The sequence below is a fragment of the Nipponia nippon genome, unplaced genomic scaffold (assembly GCF_047370975.1).
Source record: "Nipponia nippon isolate SJK-2023a ecotype South Korea unplaced genomic scaffold, ASM4737097v1 scaffold_1, whole genome shotgun sequence".
NCBI classification, from domain to species: domain Eukaryota; kingdom Metazoa; phylum Chordata; class Aves; order Pelecaniformes; family Threskiornithidae; genus Nipponia; species Nipponia nippon.
This window is the reverse complement of record NW_028262290.1, coordinates 71,596,789-71,621,546: the sequence shown is the minus strand read 5'-3', so window position 1 is coordinate 71,621,546 and position 24,758 is coordinate 71,596,789. Positions and strand designations below refer to the sequence as shown.

At 39.2% G+C, this 24,758-nt stretch overlaps 1 protein-coding gene across 12 annotated transcripts in view; it reads right to left on the bottom strand.

Moving 5' to 3' along the window:
* MOCOS (molybdenum cofactor sulfurase) overlaps nucleotides 1-24,758 on the bottom strand; it is a 228,903-nt gene that overhangs the window by 30,559 nt on the left and 173,586 nt on the right. For all 12 annotated transcript variants that reach the window (XM_087759395.1, XM_087759405.1, XM_087759479.1 and 9 more), the window contains 3 exons: nucleotides 23,844-24,043; nucleotides 8,479-8,595; nucleotides 5,127-5,573 (listed from right to left, as the gene is read on the bottom strand). In XM_087759395.1, coding sequence (XP_087615521.1) covers nucleotides 5,127-5,573; nucleotides 8,479-8,595; nucleotides 23,844-24,043 — 764 coding nt within the window. The remainder of the gene's footprint in view (nucleotides 1-5,126; nucleotides 5,574-8,478; nucleotides 8,596-23,843; nucleotides 24,044-24,758) is intronic.

Below are 24,758 nucleotides of genomic sequence, written 5' to 3'. Positions count from 1 at the left end.
GTATTTTTTTGTTATCCTGTATAATTAAATTACAAAATGCATTCGAACAGCTGGTGATCATCTGAGAGCTGCAAGAATTTCCTCCTAACAAATCTCCCTTCCAAAACAGAAGATCACTAATTGGTAATACATCCTCCTATGGATCCAGCAGATCTTTACAGGATTTGCAAGACATAATGAGCAGAATAAATTAAAAGAGCAGAAAAATAGAAAAAGAGCATGAAGACAATGATTCCTAGCTCCCTATTGTAACATTCAGTTGTTTTGGTTCCACTTCAGGACAGCAATCTTACTCAGGAAATAGCTTAAGTGTTTGCTTACCCTTCACTGAAGGTAAGAGGTTTTATGAGCAAAACAAAACATCTTCTCTTTACTCAGAGCTTCTGCTAATTGTTACATGCTGATAGACATTGTGGGGAAAGCTCAGCTGACTTGGTAGCAGATACTTGGAAATAATCAACACCTTCCATTCAAAATACCCCTGCTGGGTCCAAAATAATGGCAAGTAACTCCATACTCCACTCCGAGATGCAGCACATGACTGCAGGTCTTCAACCCATTTTTCCCCTTCCTCTGCGTATTTGCCATTGTAACAAGAATCACACATACATGTGCCCAGCAGTGAGCCCCTGTCCCCTCATGGATGTCCCCTGTACGCTATCAAGTGCCTTACTTCCTCTCCCTTTTTCAACTTACTCTATCGCGTATGTTGGTAGGACCCCAATAAATGAAGTTGCAACAACAAAATAACTGTGTACCCTGCCTTGGACGGGGAGTCACAGATGATCATGAAACAGTCAAGCTGGTTTGTTGCTTATAGTACTCGAGGTGCGGCCTCACCACTGCCGAGTACAGGGGCACTATCACCTCTCTGGTCCTGCTGGCCACACTATTCCTGATACAGGCCAGGATGCCATTGGCCTTCTTGGCCACCTGAGCACTCTGTGGGAGGGGGAGGACAGAAGGAAGTCATGGACACCATGATTTTGCTGATAGATGCTAGCATACACCTTTATTCCCAGCATGGCAGGTGGGCTAATCATCCAACATAAGGTCTTCTCTACCTGTCATAAGTAAGGATCATTGCATAGTACAGCCAGTACATAGTTTTATCCTATCATCTGCTTTAGTCCATTTTTCTTCTTGTGATGTAAAAAGATTCATTGCAAAAACATGTTTTTGTTTTTTTTCAGCATTTTATTTAAAACATTTGGGGCTGCATTTTTCCATAGTTCACAGTAATGTCAGCATGAAGGCTAACACAATTTTCGAACACATTAAAGGAATCACTGAATAGGTTTTAAATTATGCAAGTTTAAAAATGTTAGTGGTCTTACATATAATTTATCCACTGATCACTAGGAATTTGCATTGTATTTTAAGTTAAAAGCTAATTTGTCTTCTGTGTTGAGATGCAATTTTTATACTCTGAAATCTACTGCACGAATAATAAAGTTATTAATGTTTAAAATCCTAACCTTTTTCACTGGGGACACTGCATTATGTAATTATGCAAAATTCATCGACATAAGAGATGTTAATGTTTAAAAATGCATGTTTAAAATACATTTTTATGTTGGAAAAGAAGAAAAAAAGTGATCTGGGATAGAGGTTACTCGTCTTCTCTGCTTCTCCCCATTTAATAAAAAAATTGTAGGGAAAAGAAAGCACATTTAAGAAGTTGAGTTAGAATATTGCGCCCTCTGCTTCCTGTGCCGTGTGTACAAACCCCATGGAACAACACTGAACAGAAACCGTCCCGTAGACAGAAACACTTTATAAAATGCACATGCTGTAGGAACGAACCGACCTGCAGTGAGCTGATCTTCATGCCAAGCTTCATCTTCCCAGCTGCCAAAGCACCCTGCACTCTCATTTTCTCTGGAGGTCAAGCACCTCCCATACTAAAACACTTAGAATAGAGCAGAGAAATCAGAGTTTAGGAGAGGAGGAGATTATGTGACTCTAAAGAGGAGATCGAACAGCTGTGAGTTTGTACTCATATCCTCATCGAGTTTGTCCTCCCTCCACTAATCAAGTCATATATCCTGCAACCAGTAAGTCAGCAGGCAGGCTTCACTGGCAGATGGGCTGGGTCCTACACACACAGTTAGCTGGAATTTTCCACTGCACATATTTTAGGCAAACGCAAGCGATCATGTACTTATAATAAAGCCCATTTACTATACATGCTAAAGGTCTGACCTACCATACCAGCTGGAGGCCTGCACTTGAACTTACAAATCGATGAGATTCTGATCTCAAGTATCCATGTACAAGATGAGTGAATTTATTGCCGCCCAATATTTAAACCACTTTCACCTCTCCACATTGACTAGCTTAGAGCTACCTTATAACTGATAAAAAAGGAGATCAAATTTTTAATTGGGAAAATATTTTTCTAACTTTCCAACAACTACAAAGCATCTAAAGGTATTTTAGATTTAAAACATGAAACTGAATTTCATTTCTTGGCTTCTAACTGAAGACCAAGGAAACTACAAGCTACGTGATTATTACTTCAGAATTTTATGAGTTTACTAAAGTAAGGAGATAATATAATGTTAAGTGTGAGGTCTGTATGACAAAGACCACTAAGAGACTTGCAAAGGAATACTATTCTATGGGATTCAATCTTTTCATGATAAAGCCTAGACTTGCTGGTATAATCAATATTTTAAAAGGCAAAATGATTTTCAAGATTTGATTCCATTTAATTGTGGTAAGGTTTCTCTAGCATGTCTTGCTTCAAACTCCAGTGCCCTGTGGCATGGATTCTTTTCCCCTTTCAAGGTGATACAGGCTGAAGTTGCAGTAATGACATACATAGATTTGTGGAGGGTGATGTACTCCGCCGACAATGAGATTGACAGATCTTTCACAGGCTGGTTATAAATGTACGACAGGTCTAGAAGGGTCACTCAGACCTTTGGGAACAAAAAACCTGAAGAATGCCTGGTGGACAGGAAGAAGATCATGAAAGCAAACACATTTTCTTTGGGGATTTACTTCAATATTGAAAATAATGAAAGTCAATCAATCTTTTGGCTTCATCTCCTGGCCGGCTCTCCTTATGCATTGAAAGCCCCTTTTCATTGTATTTATTAGGTCAACTTCCACTGTTCTTTCACATGTACTCATGTACCTTCTATGACCTAAGTGGAAATGCACAAAAAATGCTCTTTGAGAAGAGAAGGAGAAGAATTAAATGCTATTGATAGTGAACTTTCCGTCCCTTCCAATATCATATACTAAAGCCAGTATATATTTAATTGTATATTACTGTTTGGCAATACAGGCTCTGACAGTGCTTAGCTTACTGGGTTTTAATGCAGCTGAGACTTTATTATCAAAAAATATCAAACCAGAATACAAAAAATGATTGTAGGCATGCAAAACTAAACCTCATAATATAGTTGCAATTTTAATATCTGTATTTTTAAACTATTCAAATCAGCTAGTGCTAGCTGTGCAATCCAAGTTGCCTTGGATTCCTCCTGTAGTCCATGGAAAGAGACAGAAATATCCAGGAAAAATTAATTTTTCCTACTGCAGATGCCTATTTTACAATAAAATGAATTAGCAGGTATCCATCTCTCACTGCTTACAGAATACTATCTAACTTTGGAGGGGTAAGTTGAGGTAAGATGAACCCTGCTTTCACGCTGGGCCCATTAACACATGCCTGGCACAAGAAGTATGCATGAGCAATGGGGATTTTCCACCTCCATATAAAATTGCAGTTCTGTCTGCCAGGGAGTACCAGGTTTGTATGAATTTATCACTTAGAGTCATTTCCCCTCACAGAGCTTGAAGAGAAGAAACCTGGCTCAGCTTGTGGGGAAACATAAGCTGTCTTTCATGCTGAGGTACGTCTTACCTGCTCCTGGGCACAATCACTTCAAAGCCTTCCTAGCACTGAATGTCGTGGTATGTATCTCACAACAACAGCCTGCACATTAAAAATAGAATTTAACCCCAAAGGGGCCCTAATACTTCTACAACATATTTCAGCATCTTCCGTAGTGGGCTTCTGTAATACAGCTATAATAACTGCAACACTAAACAAAGGTTAAAACATTTTCACATGAAATGTGGGATTACTTTGATTTTCTAAACAGTTTGATTTAGTGGGAGGTTAAAAAGGTGTGGAAATTGTTTGTTCAGGTCTCATTTAATGCTCAAAATTGTGCCTCTGAATGAAAGACATCATAAGCCAAACCAAATTTAAAAATACAGATGTTTTGTTGATCATTTAACTGCCTTTGCTTTAATTCTCCAGCCTCTTTTTGCATTGAGAAAAAAAATAATAAATCATGACCGAATCAGTCGAGAAGCCATATTTTAAATGCAGGTGATTTGTGACTGGATTTGACCCCAATTTTCATTCAGATGTGAGACAGTGACCTACACCAGCAAGTTTTCATAGGGAAAGTTATACTGATATTGACATTCATTAAATCACTTCCCAGTATGGTACTAAGCAGAGTCACATTCTAGGTCATGTGTGGGCCATACACCTATTTCATCATGCATTATTTAAAAAAAAAAGTCACAGCTAAGGTGACGATATTATTAACTTGGTAAAAAAGCAATTAAAATCTTCAAAGAGTGAACTTTCAAATAGTGCAGCAACACTTAAATGTCATATTTCTGTTGCAAATGTATTTTTAATGATAACATTTCTTTGTAATGTAAATCAGTCTCCTCTCAATTATAACATGTTAATCAAGTTATTTTTCAGTTGCTGCCTACCCATCAACACCTACAAGTCCATCACATGTCATTCTGTAAAAGCATACTAATTACTTGATTATATTTTAGTCAAGTTTTGCAAATCCAACTATTTTCTTCAAGACTGCATATTATGTGCAGATTTGTCTGTTGGAGGGGAAGGCAGACCAGAATACACATTTGCATCCTGCAACTTCAATCTAATTGAAAATCCTTCAAAGTACCTTAGCATGCAGGACTTGATCCTAGAAACTGGAGAAAAGGAAAAATGGGTACCCACATACTGCTTCCTAATATCTCATGCACATATTATTCCTGGTTGATATGTCTGAGAGCGGTAAGGAAAAACACAAGGTTGAGATGAATATTTAAAAATTATTCAAAGCATATACCTCAAATGCAGAGCAGGATTTGATTGGGTAGAGGTAAATGTTGGTGACAGTGATGGGCTTGCCACCTCTTCTACATGTTGGTACTGTAGTCTCAGAAACAGCTGCCCTTATGCTTTCTGCCTCAGCCTCCGGTGCCTGCCAGTTGACAGTTGTCTTTGTTGCAGATGAATTATTCCTGAGTTCTCTGTCCAAGATGTGTGGTATTGGAGACAATTTATCTGCATTGTTAAAGGCAGGGTGGTCATCTGGGACAGACTCTTTTGTCAGCTTTGCAACAGAGGACTGGAAGGGAACCTCAGTGTCCAACTTGGAGAGTCTCGTGGCTATGATGAATTTCAAAAAAGTCTGTGCATCTTCAAAAGAAGACATGTAGCCAAAGGATATTCTCACAGAACCGGTGGGACGTCCATCAACTAGGTCTATATCATCTCCACAGACATGGCCAGCCTAGTTTGAAATAGGAAGAAAACCAGAGAGCTATTTATGACAAACTTTGCTTTATTTCCCTCTAATCTTACATAGTTACTAATAAGTCTCTTAATTCTAACCTGAAAAACTGTTTTCAAAAATACAAAGTTAACTCATGAATACAAAGAGAAAAAGGAGAAAAAAATCCCAACTATCTTATTACTTACTCAAGCTGGGAAGAAGATAATTTTGAGATGCTTGCCCAAGCTACCCTAAGGCAAGAGAGACTTCTCAAAAACATGTCAAGAATCAGAAAAAGTTTGTATGTCCAAGGATGGCCTGTTAGCTAGGGCAGTTTCCAGGTATATTCCAGTCTTATCTGCATAGTTCACTGGGATTTAAACTGGGATATTACATTCAGATAAGTGAACAAACCATGAGACTGCAGTCTCTTTCTGGGGCAGTTTTCTTGATATTTGCTGTCAGAACAGTTCCATTTTATACTATCAGTGGCTAATTCATGGCTTGTGTTAAACAGTCCAATGGATAGCTATACAGCTGAGAACTGGTCTGGGATATCAGCAAAGCAGAGACTTGAATCTAGAGCTCCAACATCCGAAGTGACTTCCCTCGTCATTGGGATATGCAGTAAATCTGTCTTGCTGATCCAGTCAACACATTGCTTTCAGGGTGAAAGGAACTAGCCTTCCCCCTAACATTTCCTCCTTTGAAGAACACAGGTTGCCACTCATGAAAAATATTTGTTGAAAAATGCTTCAGATACCCTAATAGTAATGTCCACATACCAGATACCCCTGCATTTGATATGTCTTTCATACAAAACTCTCCCTTAGAGCAAAGTTCCTCCTTCAGTGAATGCTGCCACTCACCTCCAGTGAGATAAGCTAGAGACCCCCTTTGTTCATCCATCTAACAGTATCTCACCAATGGACACCAGATTTAGTCCTAAGTCAGCATCCTTATTCCTGTAAGTGCAGCAGCTGTTGTTGTTTTTTTTTTTTTTTCCCTCAGAATTTCATTTATTTACGCATTTCTGTTACATAAAAATTGAAGTGTGAATAGATTATTTACATGAAGGCTTTTTTAAGCAAGAAATGTCACAGTTCAGTGAACACAGATGCCATTTATGCAAGGAGAAAATAAAAAAAAAACCTCTATGTCAAAGCATGCAATACAGTAGTAAATATTTTAATGAAGTGTGATGCAGTTTTTATCCTTGACAACAGAGCAGAAGCAACATTTGCAAAATTAGGTTGCATCTGTTAATATACGTGTAACCCTTCTGCCAAGTATTGATTAACTGACTGAAGAGAGAGGTTCCTGCTGTGCAAATAAGTAAACAAGTTCCTACCTAACATCCTAAGAAAACTAACCACACTTCTCCAAGGACCCTTGAGGACAGAAAGTCCTTCCTCACAGACATTTTATACATGGAAATTTTAATCAGGGAAGGAAGAATACAGTCAGCACCCTGGGAAAAGGTGAAACCGAAGTATATGTGCAAATAATGTGATAAAAGATGCCTTCCCCTACACAGTAATGCTGTCAATAACTCATCCAGATCCTTCTCAAAGGACTGATGAGAATGTCCCAAAATAGTGACTGCTTGACTGTACCACCATATCACACCACTTTTGGCAGATTAAGTGTCTCTTTATAAGTTTGGGGTTGTCCTGTCCCCATTTAAATGTTCAGCTTTATTAACATGATACAGACCTATAAGAGGCCACCCACTCCTGAGCAAAATCCTCCTTATATAAAGAGATCCAAGAGCATTGCAGCTGGTCATTTGGCATTTTGCACTTCAGCAGAAGGGTAGACCTTTTTTTCCTTTCTCAGAATATCTTGGGGAATCTGCTCCCCCTCGAAAATTCAAGCATCACTCATCTGCTCTTAGACAGGTTATGCATGAGGAGACTATGGACATGGAGCTTTCCATGGTAAATCACAGCACCATTTTGCCAAGGAAGGTAATAAAGAGCTCTCCCCCTTTAAGAACGTGTGCTATCAATCTTGCATATAAATGTGTTTGCAAAAGTTATCTAAATGTCTCTGTGAAATTATAAGTGAGCTATAATATCAATACAGCCATTATAATTTTTTTACCTTTTGAAGAATACCATTAATAAAATTTTGGATTTTTCTGTGTTAATTTACTCTAATTTCAAACTCTGACAAATATGCAGACATGAAGCCTCCCCCACTTCATTGTAATACCTCCTGCTACACATCTTTTAATGACAATTTATGGAAAATATTAGTCATCTAGAAAACAGTCTTTACATTCATGTTCTAACAATCTAACACACCAGTAATTTAGGTAGACGTCATCTAAATTTACTTGACTCTGAGATTCACTGTGTATTCTCATTTATTGTTTCTTGTTGAATTTGTGTATGTCTTTTAAACTGTAACATCCAACAGCAATAGGTCTATAATACTTGAACATTATTAAGTACAATTAAGGATACTTAAGGAACAACATGAGATGAATTGTCCAGGAACTTCTGTTCTGCAGGAAGTCTGGATTTCATGTAATTCCAAATCAGAACAAGAAGCCACAATTTCTTATTTTCCAATGAAATAAAAACAAGCAACACATACTGCTTTGGGTCCATCAAATGACTTTGTTTCAACACTCCATTCAATGAATTGAATTTCAGTTCATTTAGTTCTTTAACATGGCAATTGAGTTGAAAGGTCATTCTTAAAGTCGCAGACTCAAAACCACAGGACATGGTATATCTACTTTAGCTTTTAACTAATTAGGGCTTTTTTTGATACAAAGTCAGATTTTCTTCTCCCCTTCAAACCTCCCATCCTTAGGAAATTCAGAACTGATAGCCACAAGATGTCTCCTGGGCCCCTGAATCTAGGTATTTTCCATGGGCAATATATCATGTAATCTCATTAAGAAACTAACCTGCAGGTTCCTTTGGATGTCCTCATTGCTTAGACCCAAATGCATCTGGCAGGCTCCTGTATTACAGAAGCAACCTGTGCGGACATGTATGTTGTAGAGACTGGCCATCTTGTCCACCTTCCCGATTCAGCAGCAGATAAGACATAGGAGAAGAAAAAAAAATAGACATTTTAAAGTTGTGGTAAACAACATACAATGTTTTAAAGGTACAATTCCACTGGAGGTAAATTAATTCTCTAAATTATTAACAACTTTCTGTAGCTTTTAGCATACCCATACTAATTTAGGATTTTTCAGTCTTGTTATTCAGCTGAAAGAAAACAGTGGTGGAAGCAGAAATGCTTACCTTGGCATTGAGTGACAGTGCACACAACACACACACACACAGAGCGCATATCAGTTCAGGTCCTGATCCTGTTAATGACGGTACACATGCTTAATTTTAAACCTGTGAACAGGTTCATTCATGTCAGTAGTGCTAATTACAGGCCTGCAGTGAAGTGTCATTTAGTGTCTTGACAGAACCGTCACCTACAACTGCATTCGGAGAGATTGAGAGGCCTGGGGCACCTCTTCAGTTAGCTAGAGAAAACCTTGTTCTCCAAGGATCTGAAACTGCAAGTCCTCATTACAGAAACTGTATCTGTGGGATTTTGGCACACAAGCGGTTGAAGAATCAGCCCCCTAGTAAGCAATAACATCTGACAGGGCAGGGACTAAACTGGAATACCGCCTCGAGTCTTCTACATGTGACCACTCCGTCCACCAACTCCATGGTGTACTTTTTCCTCGTGCTGTGCTGTTCTGTGTTATACCATTTCTTTACTGTCCACTAAATAATGAATGGGCAGAAATACAATACTTGATGACAAAATGGCATGAATAAATTATGTGAAGGAATGAAAAAGATGTGTAAAGAGAACAGAAGCACATGTCTATATGTGCCTTGGAAGGAGACATATATGCATGCACTGGCAGGATGGCACTGGCAGGACGGCACTGCAGAGAAGAGATATGGATTGTCAGGGTTTCATAGCACAGCTAAGAAACAACGGAAGCACACCATGAGGATCCTTTTAGCACAGCTAAGAAACCATGGAAGCACACTGCAGGGATCTGAAAACACTTTATGTTGATTTCAAAAAGCAACAACAGCAGCTGGTAAGGTTAGCTGAGCAGGTATAGCTACTGCTAGTTATTTCTTTGACAATAAATGATGAACATTCCTGGTCAGGACTGGGAGAAAGGACAGTCAGATGGTCAGAAAGGTAGCATGAAAGCTGGCACATCCTATGTCTACCACAGACTTCCAGAACAACCTCACACAAGCTGCATTAATCTCTCTGTGCTTTCGCTCCTCTTCTGCAAAATGGAGAGCTGAGAGCTCTGAGGATAACCACGCTGCAGACTGAGAGGACACCACCATGCCAGCAGCACAATCCTCCTCACAGGGAGCTCAGGCTCAGCTGTGTGCAGACTGACAGCTCAGCCTAAAGGTGCAGGAATGGAAGTGTTGACCATCTCAAATAATCACTTTCTTAACTGTGAGCTCATGCTTTATCTGCCTGATGCATCAATGTAAACATTCAACCTAGCTTTTCCAGCTGGCTTTATCTCTACTGATTTTTTTTTTTAACATAAATTCTCTTTGTATACAATATATGTAGCAAATACTTTCTGTTATAATTCAGCCTATCTTCTGTCTTCTGTCTTCTGACATCATCAATCTGGTGATGTCAGCCTATCTTCTGCCATCTGAGTTTAACTGTGTGAGATACCAAGCAGCTTTAACTTCACTATCTCAGCAGCTTGAAGAACCAAGCCCTCTGTTAGAACTTACTCCAGGCTGAAATAATTCAACCTAAGTAGTGTTTAGCTCTGCTAAAAGAAATTCAAACAAACAGCATTATTTTTTTTTTTCATGTGTGGGGCACAAGGTACTCCACACAAAAACGTGCTGTATACACAGAAGAAATCCTACATCATTATAGTGCGCAAGTTCTCAAGTTCACACTTACATACGTTCTGCCCCACTGGCTCAGTTCAAAATGGTTCAGTTCTCAAATGGAGATACAATCAAAATAGCTCCATAAATCCAGACTTGGAAAGCAGAGAATAGAATCAGTCCTGAGATCCCTATTAATTAATTAATGCCTTGGAGAATATCCTGTGTTCAAAGCATGTTTCTCAAATCAAAGTTATAGTAAAAGGCATCTGTTGAGAAAGACTGTTGTGGTGTCATTAGCTTTGTTTTGTCAGAAGACTTCAATCTGGGAACAGTGACATTTTCTTGACTTCTTTTTTCTTTTAGATGAGAAAAGTTGTCATCCTGGCATAACATGGTTTGTCATGGTGCTAGTGACTTGTGGGTGGATCTATCGTTCTTTTAATGATGACAAGCAAAGGAAAAATCATGACAGACACTTCACTACTGAATTCGTACAGTGTTTGGGCTTATTTTCTCAGTATACAAAAAGCTTTAAAATATATAATCTTTTTATTATTATTATTTTCTGAAGAGACATTGCTGGGGCAGCCTTGCTTATTAAAGTGTATGTAGTGTAATGAAGTTTCCATGACCCAACTTCAAGGAATTGTCAACAAGAATTTTTTAAAAATCTTTTGAATTTTGTCAAATAAATTATTACTGTTCTTTAATGAACAGTAATTTCATTCTAGCCGTGTGACTCCTTCTCCAATAACACTTTTAATTGTGATATATATTAATCTGTACAGTAGACAAAGATTATTGATACATAAAAACATGTGAACATTAGAGGAACATAGGGAATTGTGGTTCAGGAAAACAAAGATAAGTTATCCATAGCTTTAGTATTAATTGAACTCCGTTATCACCAATGTGATAACGTACACAGGTCTTGGGAATGTGAGGCACACTTTTCATTGCAAACAATGACACCATGTAAAGAATCAGTAAAGGCAGCACTGCAAACCTATCTGTCCCTTGAATGCATGCTTGACTTTCCCTTGGACATATGCTTTGATTTCTTCTTGTTTAGTTCCACCCTAGAAATATGCTACTTGGGGAGTTAATTTAATCTCTCTCTGCAGTGCTATCACATAGCAAAACAAATAGAACATAAAACATCTGCTACAGTTATTTCAATGAAGAAGAGCTTATTTAAATAAAGCACATCTTTAAAATTGCCATAAGGAGCAATAATGGGTATGGAGCTCAGGGTTATGAAATACAGAATGCTGCTTGCAGCTCTGTCTGCAACAGCGGCAGCTGACTTTTGGGAGCCAGGAACATGTTCATCAATGAATGCACAGAAGCATGAATGGTACTAATGGTAAGTACACAGCTTAATGTACTCAGATTGTCAGTTTTGGTGATTCCCTGGGTCTGATATTTGGAACCATTGTGCCTTGGTCTTTCAGAGCTTAAAGACTACGATTAAACTGCAAAACACATGCAGAAATCTTGCAGTATTTTTACTGATTTCAGTCAGTGAGGACATGGTAATTAAGCCATCACGACATCCTGGAGTCCCGTCTGCCCCTCAAAGCCGCTTTGCATTCATTACTTTTTCTGAAGCTCTTTACTGTGGGCCAAGCCCTGTAGGTTGCTTCACACCCTGACACTTCGGATGTCAGATCATCTTGATTTTTGACAAGCAAAAGGTGCTTTTCACACTTCCAGGCTGTGGTCTTCAAGTTTAATAAACACACATGAATGAAGTTCATCTAAATCCATTTTTAAAATAGTTCTTTTTTTCAGACATAATTTCTATTTCAAGCACAGTTCCCTTCCTCAGTGAGCCTTCTTTTAGTGTTGCCAGATGGACCAAATGCTTACAGTTAGGGTTTTTTTCAGAGTGCTCTATCTGATAAATACTATTACAATTTTTTTTTCAATATAAAAAATATTGAGGTGGAGAGGGTTTTTTTTCCCCTGGCTTTAATGCACTACCCTACAATAGTCCCCCTTGGATAGCTGGTATTATAATTTGCACTCAGCAGCTGGACAGCTCCAAAAATAAATTTGATTCTGGTGTGTTCTGATTTTCCACTCTCTGTCATACAGCTGCACTGGTGACTTCTCTGCCTTTGCTACATGACTGACTACTTCTATCCATTCACTTCAGGGCCTCTGTGGCGGTCAACTGAAAGGTGTAAGCTTCTCTCTGGCTTCAGGCTCCATTGAAATAAGTCTGAGAATGATGCTTGCTGTAGGTAAATATATACTAAGTGATGGTAAATATTTACAAATAGCACATAGTTTTGCATTATTTCGAATCAACTAAGTCTACGATTTTCACTAAGAATGATGAATTCTTTAGGAACCTCTGCTGAAGTCATTCCCATAGGATCCAATTCTGTAGCTCTTAGTCAAGCAAGCACTTCTTGTGCAAGTTATTTTACTGAGTGTCACAAGAATTATTCACAGGAATAAAGGAACTTTTTATAATAGATCATGAAGTGTCCCCAAAAAACCAAAATCATATAAGTCAATACTGGCAGGTACTGTCCTTCAGGAATTGGGATTTGGACTTCTCATTCCACTTTCTACAATGCTCAAATTTCAGAGCAGTTTGTTTGTCTGATGAATTTGCTCATTACAAGAATTTCACTGCACACCACTGATGGCTGGTTATAAAACAGGCTTCATGACACTGTTCTCCACATCCACTGGTAAATTAATTCACTGATTCATGGCATGGAATTGGAGAGAAAGTAAGCTAGCTCTTTCTGTCATCCGGCATTTGACTGTGAAATGTTGTTGCTGATGCAAATGCATACTTAATCTTGTTTAATACAATTTAATAAAAAGTAGGTCAGAAGAAAAAAAAAAAATCAGCACTTGTTTCCAAATCATTTAGTAGGAGGAAAAAAGCATTTTAGCTAAGTTACAGTATACTTAAACTGGTTTAACTGCACGGTTTCCTGCAACAGAGGCATTTTTTCCCATCCCAGGGAGAGAATTTCTATGTGGGCAGGTTCCCACAGTATTGGTGAACCTGATCCTCTCCTCCTTATTGCATATCTAGTGTGTTGACAATGGTTTAAACTAATTGGAGAGTGGACGTAAATCTCTCTTCAGTCTACACCCATTCATCACTCACTGACCAAAACCCCTTTGGCAGAAGGCAGTGAACTATTAAACAGAGATGCTGAAATTTACTGAAATTGCCAAACTGTCCTGAAAGTGGAAATGCTAGCTTATCAGGAACTTTGCAGTAGACATGACAATTTTCTCTGCTCGTTTCAAAGACAGTCAAATATCAGGTCAGATTGGATGGAAGAGAAGCAGGCTGGAAACATCAGCATAATTCAGAATATGTGGGTTGCCATTCTGCAGGAATTCTCACTTAGAAGATGTCATATACATAGCAAACTGCAGGTCCTCCATGTTTAAAGGAGTAATGATAATTTCACATTTCTGTGATCCAGAAGCTAGAAGATACTTTGGGGATGGGGTGGCTATACAGAAGAAATGAAACACAGTCCTGACCGTTAATGGATGACCTCACATTTTTTCAACTGTTTTTTTCTTCTCTGTAGTACATGCAGTGAATTAGGGCATGGACTTATTTGGATCATATATAAACTTCATGAGTCCAAGATCCAGCTATTTGAAACTGAACAGGCTGAGTAGACTAAACACCTTGGTTTTCTTTGATTTGGCATCTCAGTGGCCACAGGTCCCTCCAACCAATGGCATTTTCTCTTAGCTTTTTCTTCTTTTTTTTTTTTTTTAAACTGCATTCAGTGACAATGAAGATCTGGTTTGATAAAATGACATCAGGGAGAGGATGGATTCCAAGAAGAAAAGCAAAGCAAAGCAACCCAAGCCCTTTGTGGCTTCCTAACTCTGACTTTAACAAAGCATTCCCTCGTGAGTCACCGGCCTGTATCTCTGCATCCCATTGTGCATCCCTAGCTATTTCGTAGGCTAAAGGCTTTGGGTCAGACTGCTACTAGTCAGAGAAATGGAAGCCAGAGGCAAACAACACAGAAGACTAAGCTATAACTCATATCGAGAAGGGATAAAAGGGAATGTAGCAGACTAATACAAGTGGAAACAATGCTTAGGAATAAAAAGGTGCAGTGTATGATAACGAAAGTCTAGTGACAGATTTAATTCATGTCCCAGTCAAAACCCTCTCCACCTTTTTCTCTTTCTCTTAAATCACTTAAATCCTCCTTTGTCTGCATTTATCCCCTGAAAATGGGGATAATAGATCACAGGGAGGTTGTAGGGTTAAAATCCCATGATGGACTGTGTTGAAATATTACTTTAATTACATCCATAGAGGGTCCTATACAGGATTTGGGGGGGGGGGGGGGCGGGAAGGAAGATGCAAGCAAGGTAATAGAGCAGGTGGAGCCAGGCTCTCTTTGTCTTCGAAGGATTCAGATGGTGGACTGAAACTGGACGCTGCATGCGTTCAGAAGCAGCTGATATGCTTTTACCAAGATCGAGAAAAAAGGAATCCAGCAGAGACTGTCAAAAGTGCAGTTCTTTTGCTGCTACCATGTGGTTTCTTTTCACATTTCTCCCTGTGCAACAAGGTCTGTAGTTTAGAGCCACAGTTTGGCCCTGTTACTAAGCAGAAAATATTTAGCCTCCCTCATTCATCTGAGATTCTTTCATGTGAACAACTATGAGTATCTTTCTTTTATCTCCTTTCCTTAGCAACATGCAAGGACACTCCAGAGAAGCAGTGTCAGGCAACACCTTCAGCCTAGCCTTTCATGAAGCTTTCTAACCTTGACCAGCTCTGATGAGCACTTTAATAGTAGGGAATTTCAGGCATACTATCTCACATGCATCTGTGTCCTCCCACAATGAGATATTACAGAAAGCAACTCAGCGTCTACTCTGCCACTACTTCCTCAGCAAGAAAAGAGCTTCATTATCTACTAACTAGGTTTGCAGTTATCACACTGAGTCTCTCAAGTACAGCATCTCCTTATGCTCAGTCAGTAATCCCTACTTAGAGAGCCCCTTGTTGTAAGGACTGTCTTTGAGTGCCCCGTGCCATGTAACCAAATGTAAGCAAAGATCCAGATTGTAATGGCAATTCTTGCCAGTTTGAAGCAACAAGGTGCCATTTATTAGCAAGCCAGTGTAGTTTGCTGCATTGCTGCTATCTCCCTGCTTACCAGACATCCACAGTGCAATTGGAAACTAATTGGAATCAAAGAAATTAGTGGACGTTCAACAGGAATCTTCACAATAATCTTTTTTCCCTTGTAATCCTGTTTGCATTCTATCGTGCTGGTCCATCTGCCATCCCTGGCTTCCTGAAATCAATGGCTAAATCTATAGCTAAAATCAATAGTGAGCAATCACCCCAGCAATTTTTAGGTAGCTATTGGGAAGATGTCCAAAAATCCCATTAGGCATGTTAAGAACACTTTTCTTTCCCTGAGTCATCAAAATTAATATAATGAGGGGATATGCTTCTAAAAGCATTAGTGTAACTAACTTGAAGTTGTTTGACCATCTCTGCACAGAGATTCTTAGCTGGAATTAACAAATGCTGTATTTCCATTTTCTCTGGCCCAGATGAAAAAATGCTGCACTTCTCCACCTGCAAAACTGAATGATTGTTTTACATGAAAGTGAAAAGTAACAGATGGAAAAAACATAAAAGGATTGCGGTTTGAAGAACAATAAAGATCTCCTGCTTAATAACTTTCTATGAAGATTTATTTCACACAGATTAAATAAAATACAAATTATCCCTCATCGTTGCTTAACAGCAACCCACTTTCTCCTGTAGGGACATGGTATGAATTTCCAGACAAGTACTGATAGCTACTACCAGGCTCCGGTCAGTAGTCTGATCAAATTGCCCTGGTAAGAGCTTCCTGTGCATGTGAAATGCCGTAGCTCCTTTTTTTCCCACTCTTCTAATTCCCATGTTGTCATTGCTCTAATTCTGTACCTATATACACCAGATGTACAGTGCACTGGGGCTAATCTACCAGTGAGACTGAGGATACCTTCTAAGCCACAAAGAGCAATTATTTCAAGAAATCTACGCACTACAGGTATTGCATGGTCCCTTTTATCATGTAACGATAAATAGTGATATCAATATGTATTCAACCAGCTGTGTGTATATACAAATGTATCCGCCACTTGATATCTGAAGATTTGCCAGTATTTAACATATTTCCTCTCCTCTCCCGTGAGGTTAGAATAAGTGGGGAAGACAGACATTGAATCTCTCAAGGTGACACTGAAAGACCACAGCAAAAGGAGGGGATTTCACCTGGCCACGGTCCTGGCTACTGATCTAGGTCCAGCTAAGCAATTTATTAAAACATCACTGAAGGAAAAGGAAGCTCTTAAAAGAGAACATCATGAAACTAAAGCAACGAAAGTGTACTTAAAATATGAAGGTGCTTCCAGAACTGGCTATCACCATTTTATTTACCTTGAGCAATTACTTTTATGTGCATTTCCCATCCTCTCTCACACCACTTTGTCCTTCTGTTTGCAGACCTGTCCAAACGCAAACAGACAAAATAACTCTACCTGCCTATATCACTCTATCTTTTCTCTGGTGACACCTCTTCTATACAACACCATTTCAGTCTGCTTGTCCAACTCTCCTCTGCCTCTCATGGCCAGAATCTCCTTTTTTTCTGCTTTCCTGCCCAAACTGATGTCTCTTTCTTTGTCCAATCCATGTAATAATGGACTTCAGCTGCACTGTGGGAAATTTAGGTTAATCATTAGGAAATATTTTGTAATAGTGAATATAGGTAAGTTCCAGAATGAACTGCCTCCGGAGGCTGTGGAAAGGTTCAGGTAATGATGATACTTTCTTGGCACACAACGATGATGGGTAACCTTTCATAGTCCCTGCAATCCTAAGATCTATTTTTCTCCCTCCATGTCTTCTCAAACCACAGGGATGAATTTGGCTTGGCTGCTAAGCTGCTTCCAAGACAATTCACTGCCATAGGATGCTTTGGATGCAGAAGGATAAATGGGGTTAAAAAGAAAACAAAATTTCTTTTGTTTCTTGGTGGAGTCTCATTCTGGTTTTGTCCTCTTCTTATACAGCTAGCATTTGAACACTGCCAGAAAGAGGCTACCGGGGTAGAGAAGGTGCCATGGTGAGATCCTGTGGGGCTGTTCTTACATCTAAGTGATTTGGGGCCACATATTCCAATTTAAGACCCTGGTTTTCACTTCAGAATAATAAAAAGTAAAGGCAGGAAAGGAAAAAAAAACCCAACAGTGGGTCATTGAGTCTATCCTTACATTAACTCAAGGGAGGTTGATATAGAAGGAAGGTGGGTGAGTCAGTGGGCAGATGCCATAATAAAAGCAGTCATCAAATTGCCTTATAGATTTGTGCTGAAGGGACACACACTAGAAGTTACCTGCTGAGAAGTGTTGATATTTTTTTCTTGAGAAGTGGATGAAGAAAGATAAGTTCAAAGTCTAGACCTCTCTTCACTCTGTCTGGGTTGATGAGAATGAGCCAGGACATGCTAATGTAGGCTCCTAGACAAAACTGATCATAATCTATCTGAGTAGGTTCTCAGTCTTGAGAGGCAAAACTCATCCATATGCAACACTACACAAGAGCCTTCCTTAGGCAAACCAAAATGTTTACATTCTCTATCTTTGGCAGCGGATTCCTGTTATAGCAGTTTGTCTATCACACACAAGTGTGAAGTGGCAGGCAAGAAGGCTGAGACTGCTAATGGACTGATGCTTGTTCCCTTCCTGACAGGATTTTTAGGAGGCATGGCAAGAATATATGGATACCAAGGGAACTTTTGCAGTGAGACAATCATGGCAAGCTACTTCTGTTTAGCTTCAGGCTCCAGGCAAAGGAGGCAGTGTGAAAAAGCAGAGTGGGAAAGAGAGCTGGTAATCCACAACTGAAATGATGGCCATTTTTCAAAAGATAGTTATGATGGCTTGCTCACTTTTTTATGCCCATGACACACAGGAAAAAAAAAAAAATATTGTCTCAGAAGACCAGAGTAAAAAAGGAAAAGTTTGATAAGGGAAGTGCTATTTTTCACTGGGGGCAGAAAACACTGAACTGGAAAGTGTGACTGGGTAAGAGCTCTCCAGGGCATATAATTCAAGAAACGTTTCAGGTGAAATTCTATCTGCCCATCTCTGCTGCTTACCCCTTTCCCCTCTTCCACATCCCAAACTGACTTTACAGAATGAAGTGTGAAAGGATTATAAAATTACTCTGGAATTATCTACTGAATGTACAAAGAACATTTCACAGGTCTCTTCTCCCTATCAGAACACAGAGGAAAATTTAAAATAATATTAACACAAAAGGTCCCTCATAGCAGAGACGGTGATTTTTTTCAAATCTGCAAGTGGAAGGGTACATACAACTTTGCACTTTGACCTGATTTGTAAGAAATCCACTTTTTGTGTGTGGATGATTGTTGTTTCAAATCAATGTTGTTCCCTTACAGCTGCTCCATCTCCTCTTTGGCATTCAAAAGAGGTTGGAACCTCATAGAGTCATACGCAAGCTTTTGATAAAGAAGATTGCAAGGATGCAAACTGAAGCTGAGTCGTTGCTGTCAAACAGTGCTTCAGAGATTGGAAGGACTTGGGGATGTATAAACACATGGCATTCATGTATGTTGAAGACTACAGATATTCACTATTAATAAATGAGCCAATGGTGATTCGCTGTGTGAAGAGTCTGCAGTATTAGCTCAGCATCGAGCATATATGTAACCCCATTTTTGTGACATCACAAACCCCCTTTAATATCTAGGGCTAATTGTTTCTTTTCCTGGTAGCCTCACAAGGAAGAAGAAGATTGACAGCTTGCAGCATTAATGTCAACTCTGCTGCTTCCACCCTGCACCACTGCTTTAGCAGAGGTCCTTTGTCTCTACCCCTGCACTTTCTCACCTTTCAAAATCACCAGCCTGTCATCTGTCCACACTTCATTCACAGCAAAAACTATAATGCTGGAGAATCATCCATTCTCACTAGGCAAGTATATATGAAGAAGCTGTTTGGCGTAAAGGCCATCTTTACATCCTGGACCTGTCAAGTACTCATCATAGTTTAACCCCTGTTCATAACCGGGGCTTTTTGGTTCTGCAGTGCAAATAAACACTTAACATAAAATCACAGATGTGCTGCTGCAGAGGACAGGCAGCTTGTGTAAAAAGAACACAGCTACCCTCCCAAGTAACTTCAAGAATTTCAATTTGCAGTCTCCCTTGGAGGCGTGGGTTCGAGCGCTCTATTTCTAGGCAGTTGAGGGAGGTGATGGTCCCGCTCTACTCTGCACTGGTGCGGCCTCACCTTGAGCGTTGTGTGCAGTGTTGGGCACCACAGTACAAAAAGGATACGAAGCTACTAGAGAGCGTCCAGAGCAGAGCCACGAAGATGGTGGAGGGTTTAGAGGGGAAGCCGTACGAGGAGCGGCTGAAGTCACTTGATCTGTTCAGCCTGGAGAAGACTGAGGGGAGACCTCATCGCGGCCTACAGCATCCTCACAAGGGAAGGAGGAGGGGCAGGCGCTCACCTCTTCTCCCTGACAACCAATGATAGAACCCGAGGGAACGGCAGGAAGCTATACCAGGGGAGGGTTAAGTTGGACATTAGGAAAGGGTTCTTCACCCAGAGGGTGGTGGAGCATTGAAACAAGATCCCCTGGGAGGTAGTCATGGCGCCAAGCCTGACAACATTCAAGAAGCAATTGGACAACGCCCTCAGATATATGGTGTGAATTTTGGGGTTGTCCTATGCAGGGACAGGAGTTGGACTCCATGATCCCTGTGGGTCCCTTCCAACTCAGGATATTCTATGATTCTATAAGAACAAATTACTACCAATAGTAGTCTACAAGACAGCTTTACTGAAGGAGATAATTTTCATGGGAAGTATTTGGTGCAGCTCAAAGGAGGAAATTTAATGTAGTTTTAGTGCCCAAAGACAAGAGGTTTATGGAGATTTCAAAACTGTAGGAGTTTTATCCCTAGATAAAGAAATGTTTCATGAAAAACCTGAGGAAAAACCAAAGCTTTTGAGTGACTGTTGGTGTTTGAAGCCTGCAAGTCCCTCTTCTTTAGTTGTTTTAGTTACCATTTAGAGCAAAATAACTAAACTAGTAATTAAACTGTCAATTAAATCAAAGATACATATAGTATGCAAAGCAAGTTTATTCCAAATATAATACTCTAAAACAGTGATACCCTTCAACAATCACAGAGAAATATTTAAATGAAAAAGTACAATAGCAATTCAACTTCCATAATTATTTCACTCCCATCTTATCACTTCTTAACATCTGAGTGTTCTATATCATATATACTGGGACAGGAGGCTGTCAAAAACACTGCCATCCCTGAGAGTGCAATCATGGTATGGCTTCATTTGTGTGTCTCACTTCAATGAAATGCCTTCATTTGATCTTGAGTGCTGCAATGAAGGTTCTACTCAAGGATGAACTTGAGACTGTGGCTATTTCCTGTTGGTGCAGTTGACTCCATGTATGTAATTCAAGCATGTTTGTGTTTAGTGACACAATCTTGTTAGCTCTGGTAATTAAACTCTGATAACAGTGAGAAATGGATTTCAGTAACAGAAGCGGGTCAGAACAGCTTTCCTCCCAAATGCTACACAGATGAAAGACATCATTTTTTCCCTGCTTTCATTTTTCAGTGGCAGTGTTAAATGTCGTGTATTTCACTACATGCCTTTCACATCCTAAATATCTTGGACTTAGTTCAGAGTTTTGAATATCATGTAAATTATGTAAATCTTGAGGCTTAAATGTAAACTTGGTGTCCTCTGAAGACACTGACACTGAAGCCTTTCTTGCCAATCTCAAATGTTCCAAATAAACGGCTCCAAACCTTGTCATAATATTTTCTCTGGAATCGGTTAGTCAGATTCTCCTTTTCAGGCTACCAAATGCTAATGTCCAGCCACACAGTGCCCTCTAACAGGCAATGGGCACATAACAATTGCCTGTCAGAAAGACAAATAGAACTGGTTGGATGCTTGGTTATAAGTAATTAATTATAGATGAGATATCATCCATAAAGGAATAGGACATTCTGTCATTTTTCTTTTAATATACTAGCTGAAATACAACCTGAGTCATTAATTGGTGTCCGCTAGTAGCAGGTATGTCAGATGGAAATAACATCCAATTTTCCCTTCTTTAAAAATTCCCGTAAATGTTTGCTGGGAGCCTTCTGAAACTGTGGTCTCCTGACTCCACTAGATTGCATTTGGAGACTGACCAGTGAATCCACATGAATGTGCAGATCACAGACATGACCAAACTAGAGGACACTATTTCATTTCTAAACCATTAACGGAAGTATTGGATTTAACTTTGATTTAACCTATCTAATTTTAGACATGCATATAGGTATGAAGATAAGATTATATTGTCAGTTTGATGAAGCTTACTCTCTGATGTATGTATTTTCTTTGTAATCATGAAGAAGCAGCAAACATTTTTCTCCCCCATAACTGCTGTAAGATGTCTATGAAAGAATTTCATTCCATAAAGAAGCCAATTATATATATATCACACGTATTATAGCTTTGGAAAGAATAGCGCTGTTGCTTGTTAATTTCTAAAAGTCATTAAACTGCACATTATTTTAATTAAACAAAGTAATCTAACAGGCACTGCAGATGTGACTGGTATGCATTTGAAAACTTTATAGTTCTTCATTCTACATATTCATGCCAGAAATGACGAGAATCTGGTGAATAGCACAATCCAGATGATACAGATCAATAAAGAAGCTTTTTATGAGCAGCCACTGCAGCAAACAGGCACAATGGAGGCATAAGACTATAAAATTTTTTTTTTGGGGGGTACAGTTGAGTTTAAAAAAGTGAAACAAGCAAGAGCCATTTTTACTAAGAAATGGTGAAAATCAGAAGTGCAAATAAAGGTTTTGGTTTTAACCAAAGGACAGAAGCAACATCAGAGTGTTTGCAGAGTGTTTTACCAACCCAGCTGTGTTAGTATCTTCAGTCTTTTCTGAACATTGCCACACATATTCAAGACTGTATAAATGGCTAATTCACTCCTAAAATGTGGAATTCTTTGAAATGAAATGTGGTGAACATTTGAGACAATTTGGTAGCATAGTCCAAAAAAAGACATATGAGAAGAAGAGCTTCTCCAGTACTATACATTTGCCCATCCCATGTTCATCAGTGTGGTAAATGCCTTAAAAAAAATTGTAAAACTCTATATCGACAGGCTACAAAGTAACTGCTTCACTTCTGTTCTCCCTTGTGTATATATGGATCTCCTCTTGTATTCTTGTAGACATGTCTCTGCATTCGCCTCGTTATCTAGTTCTTCTCGCCTCTGGCAGAGGAGTGTTGAGGAACGCCTTTTGGAGCACTCCCACTCTCTCCCTAATGGTCCAGAATTATCAGCTTCCAACAGCAATGCAGCTCTGCCACTACTGCTGGCAGAGGGAGGTAGTTGCTGAGACAGGCGGTGCCAGTTATTGACAGCTTTTAAAAAAATCAAGGTCATACACTTGAACTTGACTTGTGGGCTTATTCAATCAAAAGCCAGTGAAAAACAGAAGAATTAAGCAAAACTAGAGCACTGTGTTTTTTCTGACTTCTGCTGATGAGGAAGTGAGCTACGTTACCCTACATTACCCACTGCCTGCACAGTGCACAGTCATACACGATTATGGTCATACACCATTACCGCTATACTGAAGGCAAAAAAGTTGCACAAAGTTTCATCTTACAGATACTCAGCATACCTGGTGGATAAAGACTAGAGAAACCTGTTGAGAAAGATAGCATTTAAGGATTTTTTGAGCTTGAATCTCACTCCTTACACTGATCATTCAACTTTATTCCATGCTTCCTCAGGAATATTACAAGAATGTAATTATTAGAACTGAAGAGAAAAGAGAACTCCTCTTTCATGGGTGACTGCAATATTTTGAGATCTGACTTCACTTGTATGCCAAAGCTCCACGGCAGTCTCTTATATCAGCTTTTCTAGACTTGCTCTTCAGTTCCCCGTTTTGAGTACTCTAGAGAAGGAAGTCAACAAGAAACCAAACTGCCTAGTCAATGCATCCTGTTAAAACAGCCCACTTTCAAATTTCCTGTGTGTAGAGTATTAAATCTGTAAGATATTTGCTTTCGCTATTATGTACTTTCCATTGTGTTAGCATTATTTATTGGATTCTCTTTCTACTACTTTAAAAATGGTGTGCATATATTACACAGAGCTACAAAGAAACAAACCAAAACCTCAGAAGGGACCACTATGGACAAAATATTTCCTTTAGGATAAAGAACTCATTGTCGATATGCTTAAAATATATACATAACGCTCAGTTAAGGCAAGAGAAAAACATACCTGTGAAAAGCCGATCACCTCTCCATTTTCATCGAGCACGTTAAAATTAATGATTGGACCCTGGACATCAGGATTGCTGAAATCTGTATCACTGTAAATACGTACTACAGGAGCCCCATTGGCATATTTTAAGGTAGACAGCACAGTATAGGTGTAGTGAGCTAATGCAAAGGTATGCTGTTTTATTTTCTCCATTCCACCTACAAAAGAAAAGTGCATGTACATGTCAGATGCCTTATTTTTATGGAAACATAAAAAAAAAAGATGATTTTTCAGAATGGTGTAGCTGCGAAGTAACTAGCACAAAACTGGTAGTTTTGGGTTCATTTAAATGAATATACAATTTGCAAAAGTTTCTTTCCTCATACAAAAGCTTCAGAAGTACTGTTGCACCAAGGATTTATCTACAATTAATCTACTGTAGAAATCTAAAGTTACACTGAAATGGATTCACGTGCATTACAACATTGATAGTTCCAGCCTATACATATCACTAAGACATTCTGGCACAATTAATTTGAAAAGCAAGTTTTGCTCCAGATCTGGCTCTGGAGAACATCGGAATGAGGCATCAATCCTCGCACAGCACAGAAAGCAAATTGCTATGTCTAAGATAGAACAAAAATCATAAAATTCTAAATGAAATTACAAAATACAAGTGTTAGTCTACAGGGAATTTACTTGAATAGTGAAGAAACATTCTTCCAAGCCTGCTCTTCTTTTTGCAGAAGAAAAAGAAAGAGGATGTTGTGAACGCCTTATTGGCTACACCCATGCACACCCTTCCAGAGAAGCTTTGCAGAGAAGTTTTCACAGAACTTGGCCTGGAAAAAGCATAAAGAGGAAATATGTTGCCTTTCTTTGCTTTTTTTTTTTTTCTTTTTCCCCTACGCTGAGGAGTTTGGAAAAGAGGAC